At 38.5% G+C, this 24,323-nt stretch overlaps 2 protein-coding genes across 4 annotated transcripts in view; one reads left to right on the top strand and one right to left on the bottom strand.

Moving 5' to 3' along the window:
* The first annotated feature begins 44 nt into the window (after nt 1–44).
* Nucleotides 45–11,700, top strand: EXOSC8 (exosome component 8). Its single transcript, XM_059829749.1, has 11 exons — nt 45–62; nt 1,730–1,766; nt 2,860–2,923; nt 4,750–4,823; nt 5,388–5,433; nt 6,474–6,579; nt 6,667–6,712; nt 6,965–7,061; nt 8,072–8,192; nt 10,894–11,000; nt 11,486–11,700. The coding sequence occupies exons 1-11, from the start codon at nt 46–48 to the stop codon at nt 11,599–11,601; spliced, it is 831 nt and encodes a 276-aa protein (XP_059685732.1). The 5' UTR covers nt 45; the 3' UTR covers nt 11,602–11,700.
* Nucleotides 11,701–11,995: 295 nt separating this feature from the next.
* Nucleotides 11,996–24,323, bottom strand: part of SUPT20H (SPT20 homolog, SAGA complex component) — a 33,345-nt gene continuing 21,017 nt past the window's right edge. Inside the window, exons 16-23 of one of the 3 annotated variants that reach the window (XM_059829634.1) lie at nt 23,496–23,604; nt 23,112–23,270; nt 21,037–21,349; nt 19,800–19,958; nt 17,362–17,413; nt 15,813–15,938; nt 13,649–13,754; nt 11,996–12,139 (exon numbers count right to left, since the gene is read on the bottom strand). In XM_059829634.1, the coding sequence (XP_059685617.1) occupies nt 12,036–12,139; nt 13,649–13,754; nt 15,813–15,938; nt 17,362–17,413; nt 19,800–19,958; nt 21,037–21,349; nt 23,112–23,270; nt 23,496–23,604 (1,128 nt within the window). In that variant the 3' untranslated portion in view covers nt 11,996–12,035. Of the gene's footprint in view, nt 12,140–12,590; nt 13,109–13,648; nt 13,755–15,812; nt 15,939–17,361; nt 17,418–19,799; nt 19,959–21,036; nt 21,350–23,111; nt 23,271–23,495; nt 23,605–24,323 lie in introns of those variants that run through there. The other 2 variants (XM_059829557.1, XM_059829500.1) reach the window with 2 other exon arrangements.

Genomic DNA, 24,323 nt, shown 5'->3' on the forward strand with positions numbered 1-24,323 from the left:
CGGGTCACGAGGCGGTAGCACATCCGGGGCGGCAACGGCGCCGCCATGGCGACGGCTTTCAAGTAAGTGACGGGCCTAGCGGCCGTTGTCCCTCGCTTGCGCGGCGCGGGGGTCTCCCGGCCGCTCCTCGTTCCCTGTGGCGGGCGGGTGCCCTCTGCCCGCTCCTGAGGGCCGAGGCAGCGCCGCCCCCGCGCCCGCGGGCGCCGTTGGGGCCTTTACCCCGTTACCACCGCGGCCCTGCGCCGGCCCCAGCAGCGTGCGCCTGGAGGGGAGAGGGCTCCAGTGTGTTCTCTTTAACTGTTACCATTTTCGTTACGATGCTGTTTCGCGCTGCAGTGTGATCTGCACGGCAGAGCGGGCAGCCGCCCGGTTTGCGGTAGGCGCCGGCGCTGGCTGAGGTAACCGCGTGTTACCGGCCGCGGGAGCGCCCCGGCGGCGCTGGGTCGCGGGCGGGTGTCGGGGGCTCCCCGTGGAGCTTCCTGCTGGACACCCAGCGTAGGACGCCTGACGGCCATGGCGCTCAGCACCTGGGGTGCCGGCTCCGCTTTGGGGCGTCCCGGCACGGGAAGGACGCGGGCAGGCGAAGGCAGGTCCAGCGGGGAGCTGCCGGGGTGCTGAGGGGGCTGGAGCCCTGGGATGTGCGAGGAGGGGCTGAGCGAGCGGGGTTTGTTCAGCCTTAAAAAGGCATGGCTAAGCGCAGAAATCAGTAAGGCCTTGAGCTAATTAATAGGGTGGGGTGATGAGAAGGCAGAAAAGGTGGATCGTGGATACGGGTTGAAAGATGATTCTGAATACATGATACTGGCGGGGGGGAAGTCATAGTGAAGGGTGGTCAGCCAGGGAGGCTGTGGTATCTCCGTCCTCAGAGGCAGTCAGTGCAGGTGGACAAGACCCTGAGCGATACATCTGCTCTGTGTGGACCTGGTTTGGGGTTGGACCCAATACCCTCCAGAGGCTCTGCCAGCCTGAGCTGTCCCGTGGTTCCTGGGGCGTTAGAAGTGGAGGAGGGTAGCCTTCTCTGTTGAAGAGAAGAGATATGGGCAGAACTAGTTTAGTGAAGCATTACAAGGAGCTTATTTTAACAAAACTGAGAAGGCTTTGTTCAAATATCAATGATACTTTTTTGAGTATTTTTTATATAAATGTTCTGTGCTTAAAATACTAATACACAAACACTGTTAGTAGTGTATAATTAATCACACGCATTAATTATTTCTCAGCTGAAGCACTGCATGAAGCATATCTTTTAATTTTATATTTTCTTAAAGATTCTAAGAAAAACTAAGATCTCAGGACTGTGAAATTGTTTTAAACCATTTTGTACATCTGAATGCAGTCGTTGAACTAACAGATATTTTGGACACTGTAGTAAAATTACTTTTTCTGCATTTCTTCAGAAACATTCTACAGCCTTTGCTCAATAAACTCTTCTTTTGAATTAAAACTAATAGTCAAGGTTATTGAGGTGAAAGCTGGTAGTTTGTGTTAGGTATATGTGCAGGTAGGTTCCTTGTAAGGAAAAAGCATTTTGGAAGTGAATGTAGGAAACATCTTTTTCTTAGGTCAGTTTACAGTTTCCTAGTCTTTCTGTAACCATATTGCTAAGCAGCTTTGCATTGACTTGATTCTCTGATTATTTGTTGTTGTAGGTTAGTGCTTGCTTATCTTTTTTGCTATCTCTTGCCTACTTAGGAGCTTGCATGTGAACTTCTCTTTCTATTTGTTTTAGAACGGTGGAACCATTGGAATATTACAGAAGATTTTTGGTGGGTAAAACGCAATATGCATGTATAAATTGCTTGTAATCAATTTTTTCTTGCTTGCTTCTGCTTTTTTAATCCATTTATATGGAAACGTGAAACTCTAAAGGAAAAACAAAAAACTCACTGAGCAGGGGAAAATGGTCGTACTCTTTAGAATGTGTTTTTCCATCTGTCTGTGGCATTGATGCTGCAGCAGGTTGTGTCCTTGTTCAACGTGATGAGTAAATGCTTCTGTTGGCCTTGAAAGGAATGCGAGTTAAATTTGACCAAGATGGTGATGCGGGTTTGTGCCTAGTACAAAATTATGTCAGACCAGGCTTTTAGATGCTACTACAAATAAATAATAGAGAATATTGCTGCTAACCATGCTCACTGTAACTGTGAAGGAAAACCACTGCCTTTTTGGTATATTAAATTATTCTATCCATTAGTAAGACAGCATCGACTTAGAAATAGATCCAGTATTATTGCAGTCAGTTTTGGTTCTCATAATTCAACCAAAAGTCTTTGCTTTTGAGAAGCTTGAAATTGTGATGAATAATAATTCTGATCTAACATGACAGTGAATTGGTACAATTTCTAACTTAAGGTTCAGGTATTGTATAGCTTTTGACTGATGGTATTTGAACATTCGGGTTTTTTTGGGGGGTGGTTTTGTTTTTCTTTAGTTCACTCTAACATTAATTTTAAGAGCTCCACTAGGTGGGGATGGGGGAGGGGAATTGCCTACAAAATATAAACAATGCAGACAGATAGAAACTCTCTTTTTAAGGTATCTGTGAGTATTCATTCTTGGACGATATTCTGAATCTAGCCAGTTACCCTAAGAGACAATTTATCTATTATTAGATTTATTTTCTAAATAAATTATAGTAAATTAAAAAATAGGGTTTTTGTGGGCCTACAACTACAAGCTACATATCAGTTGATGAAAAACTGTCTAGAATGTGATCAAATATTCCCTAGTGTTTTTGTAGCTGCACATTTCTGCTAAAAAGAAGAGAATACTATTTTATATGAAGTCCTTTAGCGTAAATATTGGTGTGTTATTAAATAAAATAAATTTTCTAATTTGAACTTTGTAATTTTTGTTTAGAAAGAGAACTGTCGACCCGATGGAAGGGAGTTAGGTGAATTCCGGGCAACCACTGTCAACATAGGCAAGTGCTTATTTGGAATAATAATAATGGGGGAGGTATTATTAATCTCAGATTATAATAGTGACCTTAGTGACTTGCTAATCAGTTTTCTTGGTTCTTGCATTTTGAAACAAAAAGAGGAAGGATTTTTATTTATAGTTTCAACAAGCATTAAAGAGAATGCATGATACTGTAATATATTTGAGCATTATTATTCTGTCCTCCTGGGCTGGTGTGCACAATGTAATTACTCAGTTCTGCTCCTGGGCTGGTATGCACGGCACAATTTAGGTGGTCATGGAAGCTTGTCCCTTTCTAAGATAAACAGCGTATGTTGTAGATGCTGAAGGCAGTGCCTAGGCATATACTGACCAGCGCAAAATTGATGTCCTAGCATCTTGAAAGAGGCTGTGACTCCTGGCTTCTGCTTTGTTCTAAGCTTGATGAGCAATTGTCTCAAGCAGAGGCAAGATACATCTTAGCAGTGAGGAGCAGCACCTTACCTGCCTTTCTTACACCTCATAATTTCTAAAAGTAAAATACAGGTTAGCGTACAAGCAAGGAATGGTTGCTGATTATTGCTCAAACTTGACACTGCAGGTCTCTTCCATTGTACAATGCTGTCTTCCATTAGCTCTTGCTGTTGGTCAGCCAGAAGGTGGGCTAATAGTAACCGTCTATGATTTCTGGTTTAAAAAAAGTACGCCAGGGATCAGTTGTGGGTGTAATCTGTTCAACATCTTCATTAATGATCTGGATGATGGGGTAAAGTGTACCCTCAGGAAGTTTGCAAATGACACCAAACTGGGAGGAGTGGCTGATACGCCAGAGGGTTGTGCTGCCAGGCAGAGGGGCCTCAACAGGCTGGAGAAATGGGCTGACAGGAACCTCATCAAGTTCAACAAAGAGAAGCACAAAGTCTTGCACCTGGGGAGGAACAACCCCAGGCACCAGTAGGTACTGGGAGCCACCCAGCTGGAAAGCAGCTTGACAGAAAAGGAACAGGGAGTCCTGGTGGACACAGGGTTGAACATGAGCCAGCAATGTGCCCTTGTTGCAAAAAATATCACTGTTTTCCTGGACTGCACTAGGCAAAGCATTGCCAGCGGGTTGAGGGAGGTGATCCTTCCCCTTTATTCAACACTGGTGAGGCCACACCTGGAGTACTGTGTCCAGTGCTGGGCTCCCCAGTACAAGAGAGACGTTGACATACTGGAGAGGGTCCAACAAAGGGCCATAAAGATGATGAAGGGACTGGAGCATCTCTCCTATGAGGAAAGGCTGAGAGAGCTGGGACTGTTCAGCCTAGAGAAGAGAAGGCTGAGGGAGGATCTTATCAATGTATATGAATACCTCAAGGGAGGGTGCGAAGAAGACAGAGCCAGGCTCTTTTCAGCAGCGCTCAGCAACAGGACACGAGGCAATGGGTGCAACCTGAAGCACAAGAGGTTGCCTGTGAACATGAGGAAACACTTTTTACTGAGGGTGACCAAGCAGTGGCACAGGTTGCCCAGAGAAGTTGTGGAGTCTCCATCCCTGGAGATATTCAAAAGCCATCTGGATGCAGTCCAGATGCAGTCCAACCTGCTCTAGGTGGCCCTGCTTGAGCGGGGGGTTGGACCAGATGACCTCCAGCAGTCCCTTCCAGCCTCAACCATTCTGTGTGATTCTGTGTGATTGACTGTTTTAATACAGAGATTCTGTTCCGACTATGGATTCATCGAAACTTTGCTTAGCCTGTGTTTAGTATGAAATGATGGAAAGTAAACACTTTGTGAAGGTGGGTGTTAATTAAGGCCCTTTGAATGGAAAAATAGATTTTATTGAATAGCACTTTCTCTCTTCAGGTTCAATTACTACTGCAGATGGTTCTGCCCTGGTGAAGTTAGGAAATACTACGGTGATTTGTGGAGTTAAAGCGGTATGGTTGGTTTTTATTTTAATTTAGCTGTTAGCTGAACTTGCGCATTTGTGTTTAGAATGAATCTCCTGCAGAGTTACAATAATATGCCAGTCAGACACAATTACAGTCTTTCACCTGAGTTCCTTTCAGATGTGAAAGTTAATATGTAATTGTCTAATCCTACCTGTATAGTCTGAGAACATGTATTTTTGTGGTGTGTATTGTATATGGGGAAAGATGTATACAAAAATAATAGTCCAGCCAACTAGTTACCAATGCACTTATTGATCAATATTCAGTAACTCTTCAATTGTATAGCTTTTATGTAGAAATAAGAAAGACTTTAAGTGCCTTGTAGCCTCAACTTGGCCGCTGGCCTGCCATGAACTATCAGACAAATCACAGCACATCCCTGTATTGAGTTTTCCCATAAAAAAATACAGACAGGGACTGATTAAAAATGGCTCTTGTAAATATCATTGTAATGATAACTGGCACGAAAATGGCCATTTGTATATGGAATAGCTGGAAAATCTTTTTGTACAAAATTCAGCTCTTCATTTTTGTCTTCTTTTTCTCCAGGAGCTTGCTGCACCCACAGTAGATTCTGCTAATAAGGGATATATTGGTAAGCTTTTCAGTATGGATCTTACTCAAATCTTGTATTGCTTCAGCTAAAAGGCTGTAATCATGGGACAGATTGAGTGTGCTGTGAAGACTTCTTAAAAGAATGAATTTGGGTAAAATTGTATTACGTTCCTTAAAATCAGTTTCCAAGTTGACATATAGGCAATGGTACTTAAGAAATTTCAGAATTCCCCCTGCTTTGCTTGTGAGTTTTGCATGTAAAGCTACCTTCATATTGCTGATACCAGACCAGGCTGAAAAAAACCTGCAGCAGGGGGAAGTATGTACGTTAAGAGGGGGAAGGTAGTTCATCTATAAAAAAAAGATTGTGGCATGCAAGGTTATGCAAAGGCACATTAACGTTTGTCTTGAAGTCCCTGTAGGCAAAAAATTTAACTCTTAAATGAAATAAACCCTCTTTATTTCTTGGAGCACTGTAGAAGTCCCGGGGTATGTCCTCACTCATGTTTGGAGTTTCTTTTGAAATAAAATAATTTCATGGAACTGAGAGCTTAGAATAAATCCCCTTTTTATAAGACATCTCCAAAGTATGTTGTTTCCAGTGAACTTGATTATGCTTAGGGGTTTTTTAATTTTTTTTCACAAATGTTTATGCATGTTTTTGCTTCAAGTCTAAAGCTTCAATGGTGATGAAAAGCAGACAGCATACCAGTAAAGTCAGGCAGTGGGATGAAGATGCTGTTGTTTCTTGATCTACTTAAGAATGCTTAACACTTAAAGAAGAGTTTGTGTGGGGTCATGATATTCATAGCAGGATTAAAACAGAAAATGGTAGTTAGGAGTATGTGCTTCTCCATGGGATATATAGTTTCTGACTACAGAGTACTACAAGTTCTTTAATACAAATTCATGCATAGCTTTATTTTTGAGGAAAGAAGTAGGAAGGCTTGACTGAAAAATTCTTGGTCTTGCCTTTCATTTGAAGTACATGAAATGGTATTAAGAGTGCATATTGTCTTATTTCTATTTTTGATATCCCATTGCCTGCTTTCTTTATGTCTAATGATTCTTGCTACCTAGTTCCAAATGTAGAACTGCCATCCCTCTGTTCAACGAGGTTTCGCTCTGGACCACCTGGTGAAGAGGCTCAAGCAGCAAGCCAGTTCATTGCAGATGTGATTGAAAAGTAAGAACCATCTTAGTGCATTTAAAACATGAACAACTCTGCAAGACAATTTTCTGTTTCCTTGCTTACGCTCTCATTTAATTTTAGTTCACAGATAATAGCGAAAGAAGACCTATGTATCGCAAACGGCAAGGTAAATTGTATCTCAAAATAAAGAGGGACATACTAACAACATCACAGTGTTGAGATGTTAAAGAAGTATTTGGGGTTATAGGTTGTTTTGTTGTTGTTTTTGCTTTTTAGTCTTCATAGCTTGGTTTACATCTGAAGTGTAAAAATTGTAATAGAAGTAACTGTCTTTGTTCATGTGGCCAGCATTTTCTTAGATATTGCACCATTTGCTTAGCTGCTGTTATATCTCACATGTGCAAACCTTTTTTGATAGCTTGCTTGGGTGTTATACTGTGATATCATATGTCTGGACTATGATGGAAACATTTTGGATGCCAGTGCCTTTGCTTTGTTAGCAGCATTAAAAAATGGTAAGTCTTTTCTAGAGCAAGAGACACACTCTGATTATCGTTGCTTGGAGTAATACGTTAGTTTTGAATCATGATGAATAGGTAACTAGTTCACAATTCCTTAAGACTGCTTGTTCCCTGTCATTTGAATGCTGTATTACTAAAACACAAATACAAGGTGGAAATGATGGTATGGCTGCCATAGATGTGTAACACCCGGGGAGTAGGATCTTTCTGTATGCATATTATTGCTCTCTTATAAGACTAAGAGCTATTCTGTCATGTGTTCCTCTGTGTCAGAGATCTGAATCTTGCAGCAGCAGTGGCCATAAACAACTTCAATGTCTACATCAGGGTCCTACCTTGTTAATGTATTTTGTGTAGGCAGAGTAAGTTGTTGAGGGCTTTGCTTATTTGTCACAACAGAATATTCCTAGCTTAACACATTGTAGTCTGAAAAAACTGTTTTTATGCATGCAACATATGGATTAATTATTCACAGGTATGTGGGTTATAAATGTACGTAGGAGGCAGTATAAAGGGAAGCTTTCTGCAAGGCCTCGTTTTCGAACTGAATTGCTTACCTTTGAATTCCTATAGCTACTTTGCTCTTGATTTTCTTGTCTGCAACACTGTATGGGTTGTCATAGCAAGAGTTATCTGAAGATCAGATTGCACTGATTTTTGTATGTCCAGTAGGTTTTTTTGGGGAAAATAACTTTTTGTTAAATATGACTTTAAAGGTATTGTAATTGTATGGCGTTTTGGAAGCAGAAAATGCTTCTGTGTAAGGAAGAATGTTAGCTTGAGGAGAATACTTTCTCAAATGGATAGTTCTAAGCGAAATACTTCCCTCGAATTCAAGAAACTTTTTGTACAGAACACCAGTAATGTAGCCAAAAATCTATTCTGATTGATTTTCAGTGGCTTAAATGAACAGCTTAACTATTTCAGTAGGCCTAGAGATCTCCAAGACTACTAAAACCAGCAATATTTAATATTATACCATTGTCATTTTTTCATTTCTTCAGTACAATTGCCATCAGTTACTATAAATGAAGAAACTGGTTTATCAGAAGTTAATTTAAAACAGAAGAATCCTTTGATTATCAGAAAGCATCCGGTTGCCACATCATTTGCTATATTTGATGAGTAAGTTTGTAACAGTTCTGTCCTTATGAAAACAATTGCGTATGTAAAAGAAGTGAAAGACAGAGGATGCTACCAATGATGTTTCTGAACTTCCTATGTACTTCTGCTAGTGAAGAGGGTAGAGTCTCAGGCAGTGCTGTTTCACTTGATCTTAATCCGCAGCCTTTCTTGTTGAACTGACGTGTAGTTCTGTGATACGAGTAAGAACACAGAACAAAACGAAGTCTGTCCAGCTTCTTCCCATGACTTAAAGCAGAACTGGTTCCCAACCTAAAAAATATGCTTAGAAGTACGGGAACAGGTATTGTTTTATGTTTTTGAAGTATCTTCGAGATGAAAGACTGTTACCAATGCAATTAATGTTTTAGAAGCCTATTTAAATAACTGATATAAAAGATGGTAGTTTTTGAACAGCTTATACCAAGGATTTAGTCAACAGAGGAAGTAAGAGGTAACGGTCCTGTTAGAACAACAGAACCTCTGGATAACTGAAAACGTAATTACCCAGGATGAAGTATGACCAGCACTCTTAAGTCATTGTTGATGTAGGTAAAGAATCTGATTATGAGAATTCAAAATTATCACATCTGATAACTTGACTCCTCACCTGAAATTGTTTACTGGCTCTTCATTAGTCCACGTATGTTAAGTATGTGTTCTGCTGTTGTTTATAAGAAATGCAGTTAGTTGTGGTGGTATCCATTTGAAAAGTAGAAAATGACAAATAAGATGATGCTCACTGTGCTATGAATCTGATTTAAGATTTAGGTATATTTAGAGACGTCAGGGGTTTATGGCACATTAATCTGTATTCACAGAAATGATTAATAGGCCCTTTCATTCAAATATGAGATGGGGTGGGGGGAGCACTAAACTCAAATGTTGACCAAGTGATTACCAAAATGAATCGAAGCAGAAAGTTATCAGTATTTTAGAGTGCTTCTGTTAATGGCTTTAATACCAGTTCTGGTGCGTCTGGAGTTTGATGTAGACTGAAAGTGAGAGAGTTTGGATAGCATGATAGGCAGACAGTTGTCAGTTGGATATTATTTGCAAAGAAATCACGCTTACTTACCAATAGACAAAAAAGTTGCCTTTGGAAGAAAGCTTTCAGTGACAGTCTGTTGGGCTTTGTTCCCTTCACTGAAACCGACTGTTGCATCAAACAAGTTACTTAAGTCTCCCTTCAGCTCCTGAAACTAAACACTGAGGGGGTGTGTCCCTGTTTTGTGTGGTTTGGGGTTTGGTTTTTTTAAATTCTGGTTTATTAGTTTTTCAACAGCTGTTGACACAGCCCTCTAAATAATATGCTTTACATACTCTGGCTTCCAGAGACATTTTTCTTCTGTGTAAAAGCCCACCTTGAATAAATAAAACTTCAGGGTTGCTGGGTAGTGTGGCCACGGGTGAGGAACGCTGGTGCGGAGCACTGTGCAGCTCCACAGCTGGCTCCTGTGGAGTCAACCTGTACATAAATAGTAAGTCTGATGCAGCGAACTCTCTGTGTGTGCCAGGTCCCTGTGTCATGCAAAGGGCTGATGCTGCACAGCGCATGTGGGTAGAATTAATAAAGCAGTATTTTTGAGTAGCGTAGCTAAGGACTTACATTTTCATTACACTACTGCTATTAAATGGCAATCTGAAACCATTGGTGAAGTTTTAAATCACCCAGAAAACCTTTAATTATGCCTTGACTATGAGTTCAAATTGAAAAATTCTGTTACCCTTCCATTTATTTTGTGTATCAGCTCCTATAGCCTTGCTACTGACTTCCCTCCCCCGCAAACTTGTCAGAAACATCACTTAGCATAAGTGTACTCCAGCTGCTAAATTGAGTTTAATTACATCAATACTAAATTTTAGTTTAACAGTATAAACTGAGGCTTCATGAAAACTTCAGCTAAAGTCTTTCCTGTCGATACCTGCTCTTCAGCCAAATGTTTGTAATGGTAGTGATTTTTATTTTTTTTTTAAAGAAACTAAGGCTGAACAGTGGTTGTTTGGCTTTTTTGAAGTTCAAGTTTTTCTTGTTGTGCAAAGTTGGCTTACAGTTTAGATCCTCTTTTTTTCTTTTTCCACTAGTTTGCTCTATTTTTAACTTACTAAATGGTTCAAAAATAACAATATTTAATCTCTTTTAATGATGATCTGCATCATGTGATGTATGACAGCTTGTTTTGCCTGCCTTAAGGAAGCCAGTAAATCTATTTTTGAACTATTGCCAGTCTGAGTGGTGTTAGAGTTCTCTGACGAGAAAGGGAGAACTACTTTGGTGACTTTACCATTGGAAATGAGCTTTGCCTTAAGGTCTAGTAGAGATTAGTGCAGCCTAAAACCAACTGCCTTTTCTTTGCATAACTATGAAACGAGTGACTACATATTGCAAATGGCAGTTTAATGGCATTTTCCTGCAACACACAGGTATCACAAATCTATGAAACTTAGGCATAAAGCTGTATTTTCAACAAGCAATATTTTAACAGACATATGCACTTGAATATGTGGAATCTCCCACTTCATTTTTATTTTTCTTCTTTTAAATCAATGCATTTTGGTAAGAAAACAGATAAGCCTGTGCACTAAGTCCACCTACAAGTATTTTGTAAGACTACAGTAAAAATTAGTAAGTTATGTGTACTTTGCAATAATGTTAATGGAGCAACATATACTAACGTGTTTGCATGTGTTTTTCTTTCACAAGCACATTACTCATTGTTGATCCAACTGCTGAAGAAGAAGACTTAGCAACTGGAACAGTAACTATTGTAACTGATGATGAAGGCAGACTATGTTCTGTCCATAAACCAGGTACTTCCAAGTTTATTACACAGGAACCTATGGAGATGACAATCTTTTCTTGCCCTAGATGTTATGTACCTGCTTTTCTTTGTAAAATGTGGGTGCTTTATAGTAACAGGCAGTCTGCTTGAGTACTTATTAAATGACTTGTTCTTGAAATTAATTTGGATGAAGGTGGCATGACTGAAGTTGTAGGTCCCCATGATTGTTGTAGGTCCCTTCCAGCTGAAATAGTCTATTCTAGCCTAAGTTAAAAAAGAAGTCACAGCTTGACCTACATACAACAAAGGACAGATTTTGAGCATGTCTCCTGTTGTACCTTCTAGTTTGTTTCTGTTTTCTTTGCCTGAGATTAGAGTTGGCAAAGCTGTATGCCCCCCAGGTGAAAGTTGTTGGTCATGAGAATTACTGTATTACTCTCATTTGGAAAACACATTTAGAGATACTTAGCTGAAGTATAAATAGAAAATAAAATTGTTCCCTTTAATTTTTAGGTGGAAGTCCTCTTACAGGAGCCAAGCTTCAGGACTGTATCACCAGAGCAATTACAAGGCACAAAGAAGTAAAGAAGCTGATAGACAAAGTAATAAAAAGTATAAAGCCCAAGTGAACAAAAGGAGAGATCTTTTTGAAAATGGATTTGTAAAAATTGTATTTGTTACAGTGTTCACAAACCTTTTATACTAAATAAACAAATACCAATACTACATTTACAAAGTTCATTTTTCCTAAAATGTTTTTCACCCTTTTACTATGTACAATGCTGCTGAGTGGTAAAAAATACAAGATAAAATGTTCTGTTAAAAAATTAAGTGACTTGAGGAAACCAGACCTTAGCTGCTTTATAGGTGAAATCTCTAAATTCTGTAACATCAAAAGTTCATTTTCCCATCAGTAATGTAAAACACTGATTTGTTTTTAAGCTTTCTCCTTTTTAATATGAAAAAACCCCACCCCCCTCTGAATCAATTTTCTATTTGGGGGGAGGGGTGTGGAAAAAGCAAGTCTCAGGATTTTGGAGGGGCTGGTGTGCCTCTTTTCCTTTTACTTTTTGAGGGGCTGCCTGAATGCTGTTGATGACGCAGGTGAGCTGCTTGTGCTGCTGCTGCTGCTGCCATAGCCATTTGATGCTGCAAGAATCGCAACTGCTGCCGTGAGGAGAAGGGGGGAAAAAGAGCTTGTTATTGTTGACTATAAAGCTATGTTTCACATCAGGAAGAATGAGAGGAAGGTGGGGGAAAAAGATGGAAAAAAAAAATGAGGAAGCACCAGGTTGACAAAAGGAAAACACCATGTACTGGGGCAATGAGTACAGTCAAGCAGCACCAGTGGCACAGAAGCCTGCTGAGGGCATAGCGAACGTTTTACACATGTACTCGGACAGCTTTGTTTCTTTGCCCTTTCTCTCCATTGCAGTAACTGCAGTAACTCAGCAACTTCAGTGAACGTTTGGGTTACATAGTACACTTTTTTAACATAATACCTTTTCAGTGTATGCATTGTATGTATTTTCTATATGTATCACAAAGAGGAGACTGTGTGCTAAAAAAAATACTAAAATAATTTCATAAAGCAACTGATGGAATGCTAAAGGAATGCTTTGCCAGAGCTGTTGCTTCCATATACTGACAGGAGCAGTGCTACATTTGAACTTACAAGTGCCTACATTCATGCTATTTTGAAATCTACTGGCACCTGGCAGAGCTTATTTAGGTATGTGCCACAAGCACTCCTTGAATGTTAGCAAATCAGGGAGGTGGATGGCTTAAATGAATAAAAATAAATTCAGTGCTCCAAGCTGAGAGAACCACAGATTTCAAATCTTTTGTGATATAGTTTGCCAAAATTCATGTTTTCTTCATTTGCAAGACCATAAAGACATTAGTTTAAAAAAAAAGTCAAGGGGGCAAGATTTTTGGTTTTGGAGCTGAGAATTATATTTTTAAATTTAATTTTTTTTTTTTAAACACAGTCAGAGTGAAGTTGCTGGATTACTTGTATCTGTTGCTGCTGCAAGGCTTGCTGCTGTTGCTGTTGTAAGGCAGAAGAGAGCTGGAGTCTCTGCTGAGGAAGGCTTTGCCCAGGTCTGTTCACAGCAGAGCCAAGCTGAGACAACACTAAGAGAGGAGAAGGGGAAAGCAGGCAGGTCAAAGAGGTCAGGTTGAGTTTGTCAGGATCAGGCAAGGAAGACATAGGAATAGAGTGTAACGGAAAAGGGGGATCAATAGAATTAGTTTCAGAGTCAAACTGGAAACAGTGCAGAATAAAGTATACATGGTATACATACTCTGTTAGTTAGAACATAATTAGATCATGAAGTGCTTGTGGAGACACAAAGAGGTTTCTCATACTGGATGTTAACAGCACAGTTAAGGGAACATTCCTCAATGAAGTTTGGCATGGAAGCTCCCTGTATGTCCTTTTTGTATCAAGTGTGACTTACTTTCATGTGATATTATCAATTTACCACACTTAACTGCCAAACAAAGCAGAAAAGTGCATGCTTTGGAAGTCCAGAATTTCTTGTATAATTCATGTGCTGATAATAAATAGTAAATTGTTCTGATCTAACGTAAGACTTAAGACCAAACTTCATTTCAGTGTGAGTTTATCAAGATACACACTGAACTACAAAAGGAGGCTCAGCAAGCACATACCTGTGGCTTGAGGTTGCATAAAATTCCCTACTCCGGTCAGGTTAATTACAGCAGCTTGTTGGGCAGATAATGCCTGATCTTGATTGGATGGACCTTGGTCAGACCCCTAGCAAAAATGAAAAGCTTGATCCTTATTACCAAACTTTGGTGTCAATGAAAAAGTAAATAAAGCCAGTGTGAAAGCAAACTTTTGAAGTGCCACTTAAAAACATTTAGTTCTACATCTTCCAGCGCATGTAGACACAGGCTACAATGTAGTCACTATTAAAGAAGAACAAACAGATGTTGGATGCCCCAGAACAGAGCTGTTTTGGCAGAAATAGTATTATGCCTGTTACCCAGCACAAGTCCCATGTCGTTATCAACTTCCCTGCAGTCAGCGGAGACTACAGTTTATGGTTGTAATCTTATGACATTTCCCATCCCACTCCCAACCCCAGAGGCTTCAGGTGACACCTAAACCATCCATGTGCAAAGGTCCTAATCAATCAAAATGTGGAAAGTCTGAAACTTACATTCACATGTTCATAGTGTGCCATGCGCTCCTTAATTTCATAAGAAATACAAGCCCTGCTTTTAAAATTTTATTTTTAGAATAGAGTAGTTCTTACAGTAATCACTTGAATGGAAATAGTGGAGTCTGATCTAGCGTCTACTGAAGTCAAAGGGTACTGAATTATGACCTTTTTTAGAACTTAAATTATGCATTGATTCATAGAGGGGGGAAATAAAGTAGTATATACGTGATTCAAGCAAACTGCATGGCTTACCAGTCAGAAAAAAAAAAGCTTTTCAGCTGGTGCATTTCCAGGAGTTGCAGTGCTGCTTTAGAATAACCATACAAAATAATGCCACTAAGATCCAGGTAAACTTGACCAAAAGATTGCACATTAAGACGACATTATCATCTCAATGAAGATGAGTAAGAAAGACTTAAAGTCATAGAACCAACATTTGGGAAAAACCCTAAGAGATGAGAATGTATATATTCTGTTGGCAGCACAGAAAATTGTTGGGCTTAGGTTTTTTCCAACAAGCACCGTGAACATATACGTTCTTGTCCTTAGTGAAAGCTAAGGAATCTGGTATTCATAAAAGCTCATTTTAGCTAGTGACCCTAGTCTTACTCTATAATGTGTGGTAAGAGATAAGTTCCTTAGGGCAAGTTAGGAAATGCAGAGAGATTGACTTCCTCCAGAAGAACTTTCTGCCACAAGAAGGACTAGGCTTACATCAGCCTTTTTGTAGATGCCCTTAAAGGTCAATGTCTAGAAAATAAAACCCAATGACTTTTTTTTTAGTAATTCAACTAGTAACTGACATTTGGATTCTGAGAATAAATCTGAAAGTCTCCCATTAAACTGTTCCACATTCCAGAACAAGGCCTGTGACACAGGAGACTATACACCACAAAAACATTTTAAAGAGGCATCTTTTTTATGAAGAGTCTACAGTAGCACAAGCAAAATTATTATGACAAACTGAGTATCCAGTAGAGACTATTTGGTAAAAGAAGTCTATCTTTTGTCTTCCCAGACATGCAAAAGAATTCAAAAGCAAAGCAGCTAGTTTTCCCAAATCGCTGCATTAGTGCTGGTAAGATTTTCAGGCACAGGTAGAACCAACCACTCAAAATTTGTCATTTTGAGAGCAGACTGGACTCTATCAAGGCTTTAGACTTCTTCAGTGATTAAAGCCTTTAACACTCATTACAGGCAGCAGTAGAGCAAGTGTCTTACGATTACAGCTTTAAAGCCAACTGACAACAATTCTGTTGAAATCCAGAAGTGAGGATCATGAGCCGACTCTTCTTCTCTGTTCATCGTACATATCAGCTAGGTATGATAAACGGGACAACACTAAGCTGATTTTGTACCACTCATACAGTGGGCTGGCTCTCTTCATGCTAGAGTAAGACAATGCTTAGCCAGTTGTTTTGTTATAGCTCTTCTAATACAGGATATAAATAAAGGAGAATAACCCAGCTCCAGCCATGGCAACAAAGCCACTGCAGTCTTTGCAGTTTGAGAAGGTTTTGGAGGAAGACTTTCCTCCCTCTCTGCTTCTTATCTGTTGTGTAAAGGCTCATTTACTTGTGAAGATGGGGAGAATAGGAGAAACTGTTTCATCCATGCACCCCAGACTGAGGGCTGTTAGCACACACCTGTTCTCCCTGTTGCTGAGGACTACAGGTTGTAGGCTGCTGAGATTGTTGCTGTGGAGAAAACTGTGACAGCTGCTGCTGCTGTTGTTGCTGGAGTGGGTTAAAAATAAGTGAACCACCTGGAAGCTGTTGAAGATTAAAAACAAAAGGCATAATTCAACCAAACTGCTGAGTTTCCCACTGTCCTAGGATGAACATGACATTGATAATGACGTACTCCTTGGAGGTTTGGTTTTATTTTGGTTGTGTTTTCTGTTTGGTAGTTTGTTTTTTTTTTTTTTTAAATCTTTTAAAATGAATCAGTTCACAACTGCTGTTGTTTGTGAAAAAGCCTTATGCTCAGAAAACAAACCTGCATTAAATTATAGCGAGATATTTCCACAGGAAAATACATTTTTATTATTCCAATTAAAATAGTAGAGATCATACTGATACTGGAAATGTAAAGGCTAGTCTTCAAAAGCACTGTATATTATTTTCACTTTCAGAATATTTCACTGAATTTTAACAGATGCTTCAAATCAGCAAGCTGCAAGGTCTGATCAAAAAAAAAGAAAGTTAAAGTGAAACAGTTTTGATTCCTCTCCCTTATCTCAGCTTTAATTGCACTGATTTCAGCCAAATTATTCTTGGCTTATATGAGTGGCAGAAGTAGCTTGAAAGGATGTACTTCAACATGGAATCCCACAAATACAAGCATTAAATTTTATAGAGAAGCTCTACTCTGGCATAACTGCCTCCTGTGCCTGCCCTTTTCCATGTTTCTGGAGTGTGTACAGCAGTGGGAGGAGGAAGTAGCAGAGCTACAGCTCATCTTTTACTGGTATTCATTTTTTGAAGCATGGTGCAAGATTTGTAGAACACTGAAGCTGCACTTCTGCACCTGTAACTTGCAGCTGACCTCACGATCCAGGAACTACACTCGCTTCCACGAACACTCCCTGTTCTGCTTTTAAATGGAGCTCTGCCATAATAAGCAACTTTTGCTCATGTATTTGTATGTATGCTTAGTAGAAAGAAAACATTTACAGACCTTCTAAACTCCCTACCTTACACAAACTTCTATATCCATTACCAGAAGCTCTTTAAAGCTATTACTGGCACCTACCTGTGCATGTCCAGCTCCGTTTTTAGGCCTTGTATGCATAACCCCTGAGTGATTCTACTGTACTGTTTTGTAATTTTAAAATAATCATAACTTCAGTTTAAAGAATGATTTGCAATAAAAGCTTAGGAAATTCCTGAAAATAGAAGATTTTATTTTAGGATTAATCTCTTGAATTCAAATGTCAGCATTTTTAGATTGTTACTGAGAACTAGCTGCTTTGTTGTGAGCTAAGAATGTAATTTCCACCTGGTATCTTTATAGAAGAAGATAAAAAGCTACTTCTAAGTGTTTTAAATAAACAACTAAAATTTGCAGTAAATGGTTTGTCTGATCAACTGGCTTCAAAGATCCGTGGGGGGCAATGCAGTAAGCAGCACTAAACACGTCTCTAAAGAAAATTAAGAAATTATCATTATTATTGTGTCCAAGTATATCAATTACCTGTAGAAGATTTAAGGGCCGAAGATTTGACGCATTTTTCAAACCAAAGGGGCTGCCTGTTAAAGAAAACACCTTTTTATTAGTAGGAAGTCTTTACTTAATTATATATGTGTATTGCAATTAATACGCCTTTCCACTGGGATCATTTCTAAACATTTGGAAGTTGGAAAACTGGCAAGTTTAAATTTTATACTTAATATAATGCTGCATTTTCCGTAATGTTGATAACTTCATAGTTATCCAGATTCAAAGATAAGGAGAGCTGACTAAGCGGAAAGAAAATTGTATCACTACTAAACACTGTACCCCGTAACCTATAACCTGTTAATGCATTTACACAAAGGTGAATGTGGAGAATATCATAACAGTTACTCTTCAGTGATTCTTCTTCTGGCTTTAAAAAGTTTGTACAGTACATCCAGAAATGTCCAAGGGCTCAATGAAGTAACAGGCTCTCAGCTGCTCAATCATTAACAGGAAACAATCCCACCCAAAATCGTAGCAACTGCCCACCTCCCCAGGGGCATCTGGCAAGATGTATCTAACTTGTAGAGCTTCTGGCATTATTCCACATGGCACTCTTCAAAGCTATGCTAAAAAAAGTTGGATATATAGTACGCTATGCGTTGGGTATAGAACTGATACAAACACTCCAGTAAACCAGAGGCTATCAAACAGAATCTCCCAGAGGTCTGCCACCAACCTAGCTCAGCTCACTACTCTCATCTGTTACGTGGGTGACAGCATAGCATGTAAAAACTCTGTGACACCAGAATGGTAAAGGTTCATAGTGCTTGAAAGGACAGAATTAGAATTAAAAGTGATCCTAGGAAATTGAAGGAAGGGTCCAAAAATCAGTAACATCGAATTAAAACGACAAATGAACAAGTACAAAACTGTAACTAGCTTTGTGTCATCACAGCGAGAAAGGATGTGAGAAGTTACAGCAAGTCACAAACATATCCATATCACAAACTATAGAACACACAAAAGAAAAGAACCTCTCACACAATTTACATTTATAAAACTCACTCTCACAAGATGCCATAGATGCCAAAAATATAAATGGGTTCAAAAACCAATTAGATAAATCCACAGACTGGAAGTCTAGCACAGGATATTAAGCACAAAGATCCACTTGGATACTCTTCAGCTGAGAAAGTCTCAAAGCTGTAAATTGCCAGAAGAGGTACAGTTGTATACAAGGGATGTTTCACTTCACGCTTTTGCCTCATCTTAAACTCTCTCTTAAGTATCCTTTAATGGCACTGTCAGAGACAGAATATAAACTGGACAGATTTTTGGCCTAAACCAGTAAAGCCATTCTTATGTTAATGTAATGCTGTTGCGAAAAATACAAATAAAAAAATAGGCAGACCTCATTTGGGGAAATGTTAACAGGAATGTTGTGAAAGAGATGAGATGCATTTATTCTGCTGTGCTCCACAGTGGTATATCAGCCAAGCTCAGGCCTGTGTCCAGTTTTGGTTATCACATTTTAAGAAGGATGTAAGCAAATTGGACAGTCTAGAAGAGAGTGATAGGATTATGAAAGGTTTGAAAAATACGACCTATCAGAAAGAGAAGACAAATGCGGGACATGACAGCATGTTTGATACTTAGAAGGTAAAGAGAAAGGGTGAACAACTATTTTTCATGTCTGCAAGGAACAGGAGAAAAAAAAACCCTTAATTCACAATTAAGGAGATGCACTGCAATTAGAAGGAAACATTCTGTACGGATAATGAACTACTCCAAACAGCTACTGAGGGAGACTGGAATCTTCTTTAGTAAAGGTATGTAAAGCCAGTTTAGATAAGCATTGGTTCAGTATGGTTTAGACAGATTTGACTCTGCCTCAGTGTAAGGAATGGATATCTTGAAGCCTCTTCTATACTTCTGATTCCATAATAACACATTAGGGGTTTTTTTGTCTTTATAATTTTTTCAGAAAAAAGAAACTAAGAATTTAAATGCTGCTTTAATGAATATTGAGGCATACAGATTTATATAGTCCTATTTGAAGGCAATAAGGAACTTATTAGTTGTCCTACTAGAATAAAGCAGTACCAGTGACAGAATAAAATAGCCTGCACATTTAAAAAGTGATGCCTCTTTCTAAGTTCAGTCATGCCTTTTTTCTGGCAGTCATCATTATCGACATTGCATTTGAATTTGGAGTTTAATCTCAAACTTCCTACTAAGCATACCAAACAATCCAGATTTAGAGTAGGTTTCCCCTGTCTAGCTCCTCAAAATCAATTTCAAACGATCACAAGCATAGCCTACACTTTGAATGCAAAAATATATATGTTGTTCCCGAACTCCAGTCATCAAATACACGATCTATTCACACAATGGCCACTTCTGTCCATTGTTCTCACAATACATTTTCACACTGTCCCTATCTGAAGGGTGGCTTTTCAACTTATTCACACTAACCTGCTTGAGAGGCAGACTGCATTGCAGCGGGCAGCGCATTTGGTACCAGACCTCCTGATGGTAAAATGCCACTCAGATTTATACCTGCAGGGGCTATGGCACCAGTGTTGCACCCCAACATAGGGTTTGAACCACTCATCAGTGTCTGTGCTCCACTGTAGAAGAGGAAAGACAACACATCAAACCCAAGTGGTACACGCAAATCTGAGTAATTAAATTTTTGCCCTCTGTCTCATGACAAGTAAATCAATTGTTTGCTGTAAATGGGATTATGGATAAAGCATCAAGGCAACTTAAAAAATTGTTATGTCTAAGGTATAATGCGTTAAATCCGTATTCTCAGTATACATTAATTTTTTTCTTTGGTATGATGTATGGAAAAATAAAACACTAGTGGTTGTTTTATTCTGGAAATACTGAAAGATCAGTCTTCAAAATGGTTATACTATCATAACAAGAAGTTAAGGAACAGGTTTGTGTTTTCTTTTTGCACTATAAAAAAAGATCTCTCTAATCAACAGTGATCAACTGCTGAACACCTTGGATGAGTAATTTAAGTGCCTGATACACGCACTGAAGCACACTATGTGTCTTACACTGACCATCTCATATTGATCACAGAATTTCATTTAGGCTAAAAAGCAGTTCACATTATACCACACAATCTATTCTTGATAGTAGCATTTATTTTTTTAAAACCACAAAATGAGTTTTAAGGATCAAAGAATGTTTAACCTCAAAGTTTGATTAAATCATTAGAAAACAGATATGTTGTTTTCTTGTATTTCTACATACAACCTTTCATTCAAAGGCACTTTAATATCAAATCTCTTTCCATTTTTCATTTAGAGTGGTCTGCATATGATATTCCACTTCCTCTCTGATTAATAGAAAATTTTTAAACTTAAAGAGCACAACCTCAGAAACTACTGAAATTGAAGTTAAGCCTTATGAAATTCAGCTATATACATCTAAAAAAGCTGAAAGCACAATTTTCTTAATAGACCTTTTCAATATTCTGATAGTAGGTGCCTTATATTTGAGAAATACAAGTAGTTTCTAGTGGCTCTTCACTTTATAGTTACAAAGTGAACGATCTTTTTGTATGGCAGATCCTGAAACATATCTATCCTAACAGATGCTGGACAGTCCTGTACCCCTCCCACCCACCCCACCACCCCAACAACCACCCCACCCAGGGCAAATTAAGAAGCCATCATAACAAAAACTTACCACACAGAGCCCACTACATTGATGAAGTTAAGTCCTGCAGGGTTTGCCATGACCTGGGTGGAGGTTGTTCCTGTAGTAATGGATGTTACCATGGTGGAAAGAGGAATGGTCATTACAGGCAATGCCTGGCTCAGAGACATTTGCTGCTGAGCAAATGGGGTTAACAAAGTGGGCTGAGGGGTGAAGCCTGAATCTTGGGGAGTAGGGGTGGCAGAAGGGGTAATAGGAGTTGAGCTCTGAGCATCAGGAGGGTGTGGGGTCGATGAAGGGGTGTTGGTTGGAGTAGGAGTAGATGGTTTAGGAGTTCCAGACCCTGCTCATTGAGAAAAATAAAAAGTGCTAGTTTGTTATAAAAGGCCAGTTCTTTTTGTATAATAAGGTTAATGGAATCTTATTTAGCACTGACAATTTGTTCCATTTTTTAGACTGCAAATGTTAATTTCTACACGACACGAGTGTTGCAGCACGCACTCATTGTTAAGGATGCAGTATAATCGCACAGAAAACCCATTCTCCATGCTTAATTCCTTAAGCCAGACACCGATTTGTATCCTCCATTAAGTCCTTCATAATTTATCGTATGTTAAGTCGTAACTCCATTCAGAAATACTTAAATCAAAAAAACCCAATTTCTTAGTGACCATTTTAACCTAATTAATGTTTTTGTCCTAAAATGTTGAACATATAGTCTATATGCACTGCCTGCACAATAGCATTGTGTTAAAAACATATCATGGAAAACAACAGATTCAACAAAGAACATACACTATTTCAATAATCGTGGGGTTGATCTAAATTTCATCAGATAGCTGAACTTCCATCTGCCAAATTTTGATCAAATAAAAATGTTTTTTAATATTTAAGAACCAGAGGATAATACTGCATCTTTAAAAGTTACTGTGTAGTTCCTTTTGCTTTAATGTAGCATGTATAGCCGTATTTGGTGTGGATGCAGTAAGCACAGTTTATCAATAGAAAAACAAAACAAAAACCCCAAAAAGCTTGAGGTGGCTTTTTGTTTTTCCTTTTTTTTTTTTAGCTTTCATGTCCTGCAGAAAGAAAGGAAATAAATGTGAATGTCCAGCTGTTGTGACCAGAACTTAAAGTAACAACTGTCTGCAGCAGATTTATACAATTCATGGCACTAACATAAAAACAGAATAAATATGTTAGAAGAAAACTTGTATAAGTTTCCTTTTTTTCTTTGTGCAAAACAAGAAGGCAGAAAAGTTACACCTTTTGAGCTATCCAGATTTTAAATTATTTAATACAAAAAGCGTATTATAATACTGTGCAGGATACTGGAATTTGCAGTATACAATTATTCACGAAAAACTGAAAAACTGCAGCTATGATTTCTCTTTGTACAAATTGTTCACAAAGTGTCTTAAGATGCATACATATTTAAAAAAATGTTTATGATCTACCGCTATGATTACAATGATCCTGTCAGTGTTAATGAAAATACTTGAAACTAGGATGTCACTTATTATTGAAATTTGCACTGTAACACCTGAGAATATGGTGCTATCGTCATCAGCATCACCACCACACTTGCAATCAGCAATGATTTGTAAAACAGTGTAGGAGTGTTTTAAAAAATCATCTTATTGTTTATTGTATCACCACCTTGGGACTGATCAGATTATATACATACATAGATACAGAACTGCACCAGCTCCTATAACATTTAAAAAAATCAGATGCTTAAATTATGTAAAGGCAAACTGATCTAACATATTGTTTGTACACTGGAGGAAAAAAATCTACACTTTGGAACTTTATCTCATCACATCATCTACCAGCCTTTCATAAATGAGATCATACTAATTGCATAAAATGTATTAAAACGTATACACAGAGGGTGCATACATATATACAGAAAAAACGAACACAGTTACAATAAACATAAAATACATACAGTGAACAAGAGACCTGTCTAAAGCTGCACAACTCATACAATTTAGGGTACACTGTACACTTAAGTTTCATCATTCCACAGGTTAAGAAGTTTATCTCAGGAAGCATTTATGCAAAAGCCTAAGATTTAATGGAGAATTTAGGTCGTGACTCACTTTGTGAAGAGCTCGCAGGAGACATGGCAGCTGGAGAGAGCATGCTAACTTGATTAAGATCCATAGATTGTTTCCGAGAAAGACCAGGAGGCTTAGAAGGAGGAGGAGGAGTTGGGGATTTTAGATGGCCACTTGACTGTTGTGGACTAAAAATATTACCTGAAAAAGCATAATTAAAATACATTATTCTTCTCTGAGTATGTGTTACCTCGAATATTTGTTAGCATACAATTTTGTGAACAATATACATCAGAAATCGACAAAATTATGCTCTTTTCATAGAGAGGATATTGTTTTAATTAAATCTTTACTAAAGGGATATCATGTCATTTTACAATAGGCAGAACACTTAGAAAGGAGATGCCCAAGTCAATAAATAATTACCTGAAGAGCTACTTCCTGAGCTTGAAGGTAATTTGATAGGAGGAGGTCGGTGTTTTACACCTTTCCCCAATACTGAAGACTGAACAGAGCCTGATATACTTTCTGGCTGCTAGGAGGAAAGAGAAATTAACACTACCACAGCAATAATGTGAGCTTCCACATATTTGACAGAAAAAACAATTCAATTAATTTGTATTAGACTTCTCAATGACAAAATTCCCTTCAAACATTTCAGATTTTCATTTATTTATTTTAACAATATAGCCTATGATCAACTCTCTTTAGATAAAATGCTTACCACCAAGAAGCGGCTTGAAAGTGCTGGTAAAATTTAAACCGAGCAAAAAAATAATATGAAAAAAGTTAAGGAGTTTCATTTTTCTCCGCAATTCTGAAATCCTTCTTAGTAACTTTTCACAAATGCAAGAGTGACAGATGCATTTTATTTAAAAGGACAATTTGGTCTTACTTGAAAAATTATATCATTTCATTCATTCATCATCAGTATACATCTGCCATTTCCAACCAATAAGGACTTAGAACACAGGATCAGATTTCCTGATTCTGGGAGTAGGAATTTAAATACATTCAGGAAAATCCCATTAATGCATTGATTTCAGTGTGATCAGAACTTCACTAATCTTTTTAGAGGAAAGGTGCTCCCTTTCTGTTTGTTGTCATAGCCTACTTATGACGTTTGAACATAAATTAACTTCAGCTAATCAAGTCTGTAGTTCTCAGTCACTCACAAGAGACCCTAAATCCATAATTCCAATAGCTGACACCATCAAAAACCTCCACAGTGAAATACGTTTACAATTATAGTCT

Source organism: Gavia stellata, chromosome 1 (assembly GCF_030936135.1).
Source record: "Gavia stellata isolate bGavSte3 chromosome 1, bGavSte3.hap2, whole genome shotgun sequence".
In the NCBI taxonomy this organism is placed as follows: domain Eukaryota; kingdom Metazoa; phylum Chordata; class Aves; order Gaviiformes; family Gaviidae; genus Gavia; species Gavia stellata.

What these genes read in the sequence shown, in the direction of transcription:
- EXOSC8 (XM_059829749.1), top strand. An exon ending in TATGTATCGCAAACGGCAAG is followed by an intron (nt 6,713 to 6,964) that starts GTAAATTGTATC and finishes CTTTTTTGATAG; the next exon opens with CTTGCTTGGGTGTTATACTG. An exon ending in GTTAGCAGCATTAAAAAATG is followed by an intron (nt 7,062 to 8,071) that starts GTAAGTCTTTTC and finishes TCATTTCTTCAG; the next exon opens with TACAATTGCCATCAGTTACT.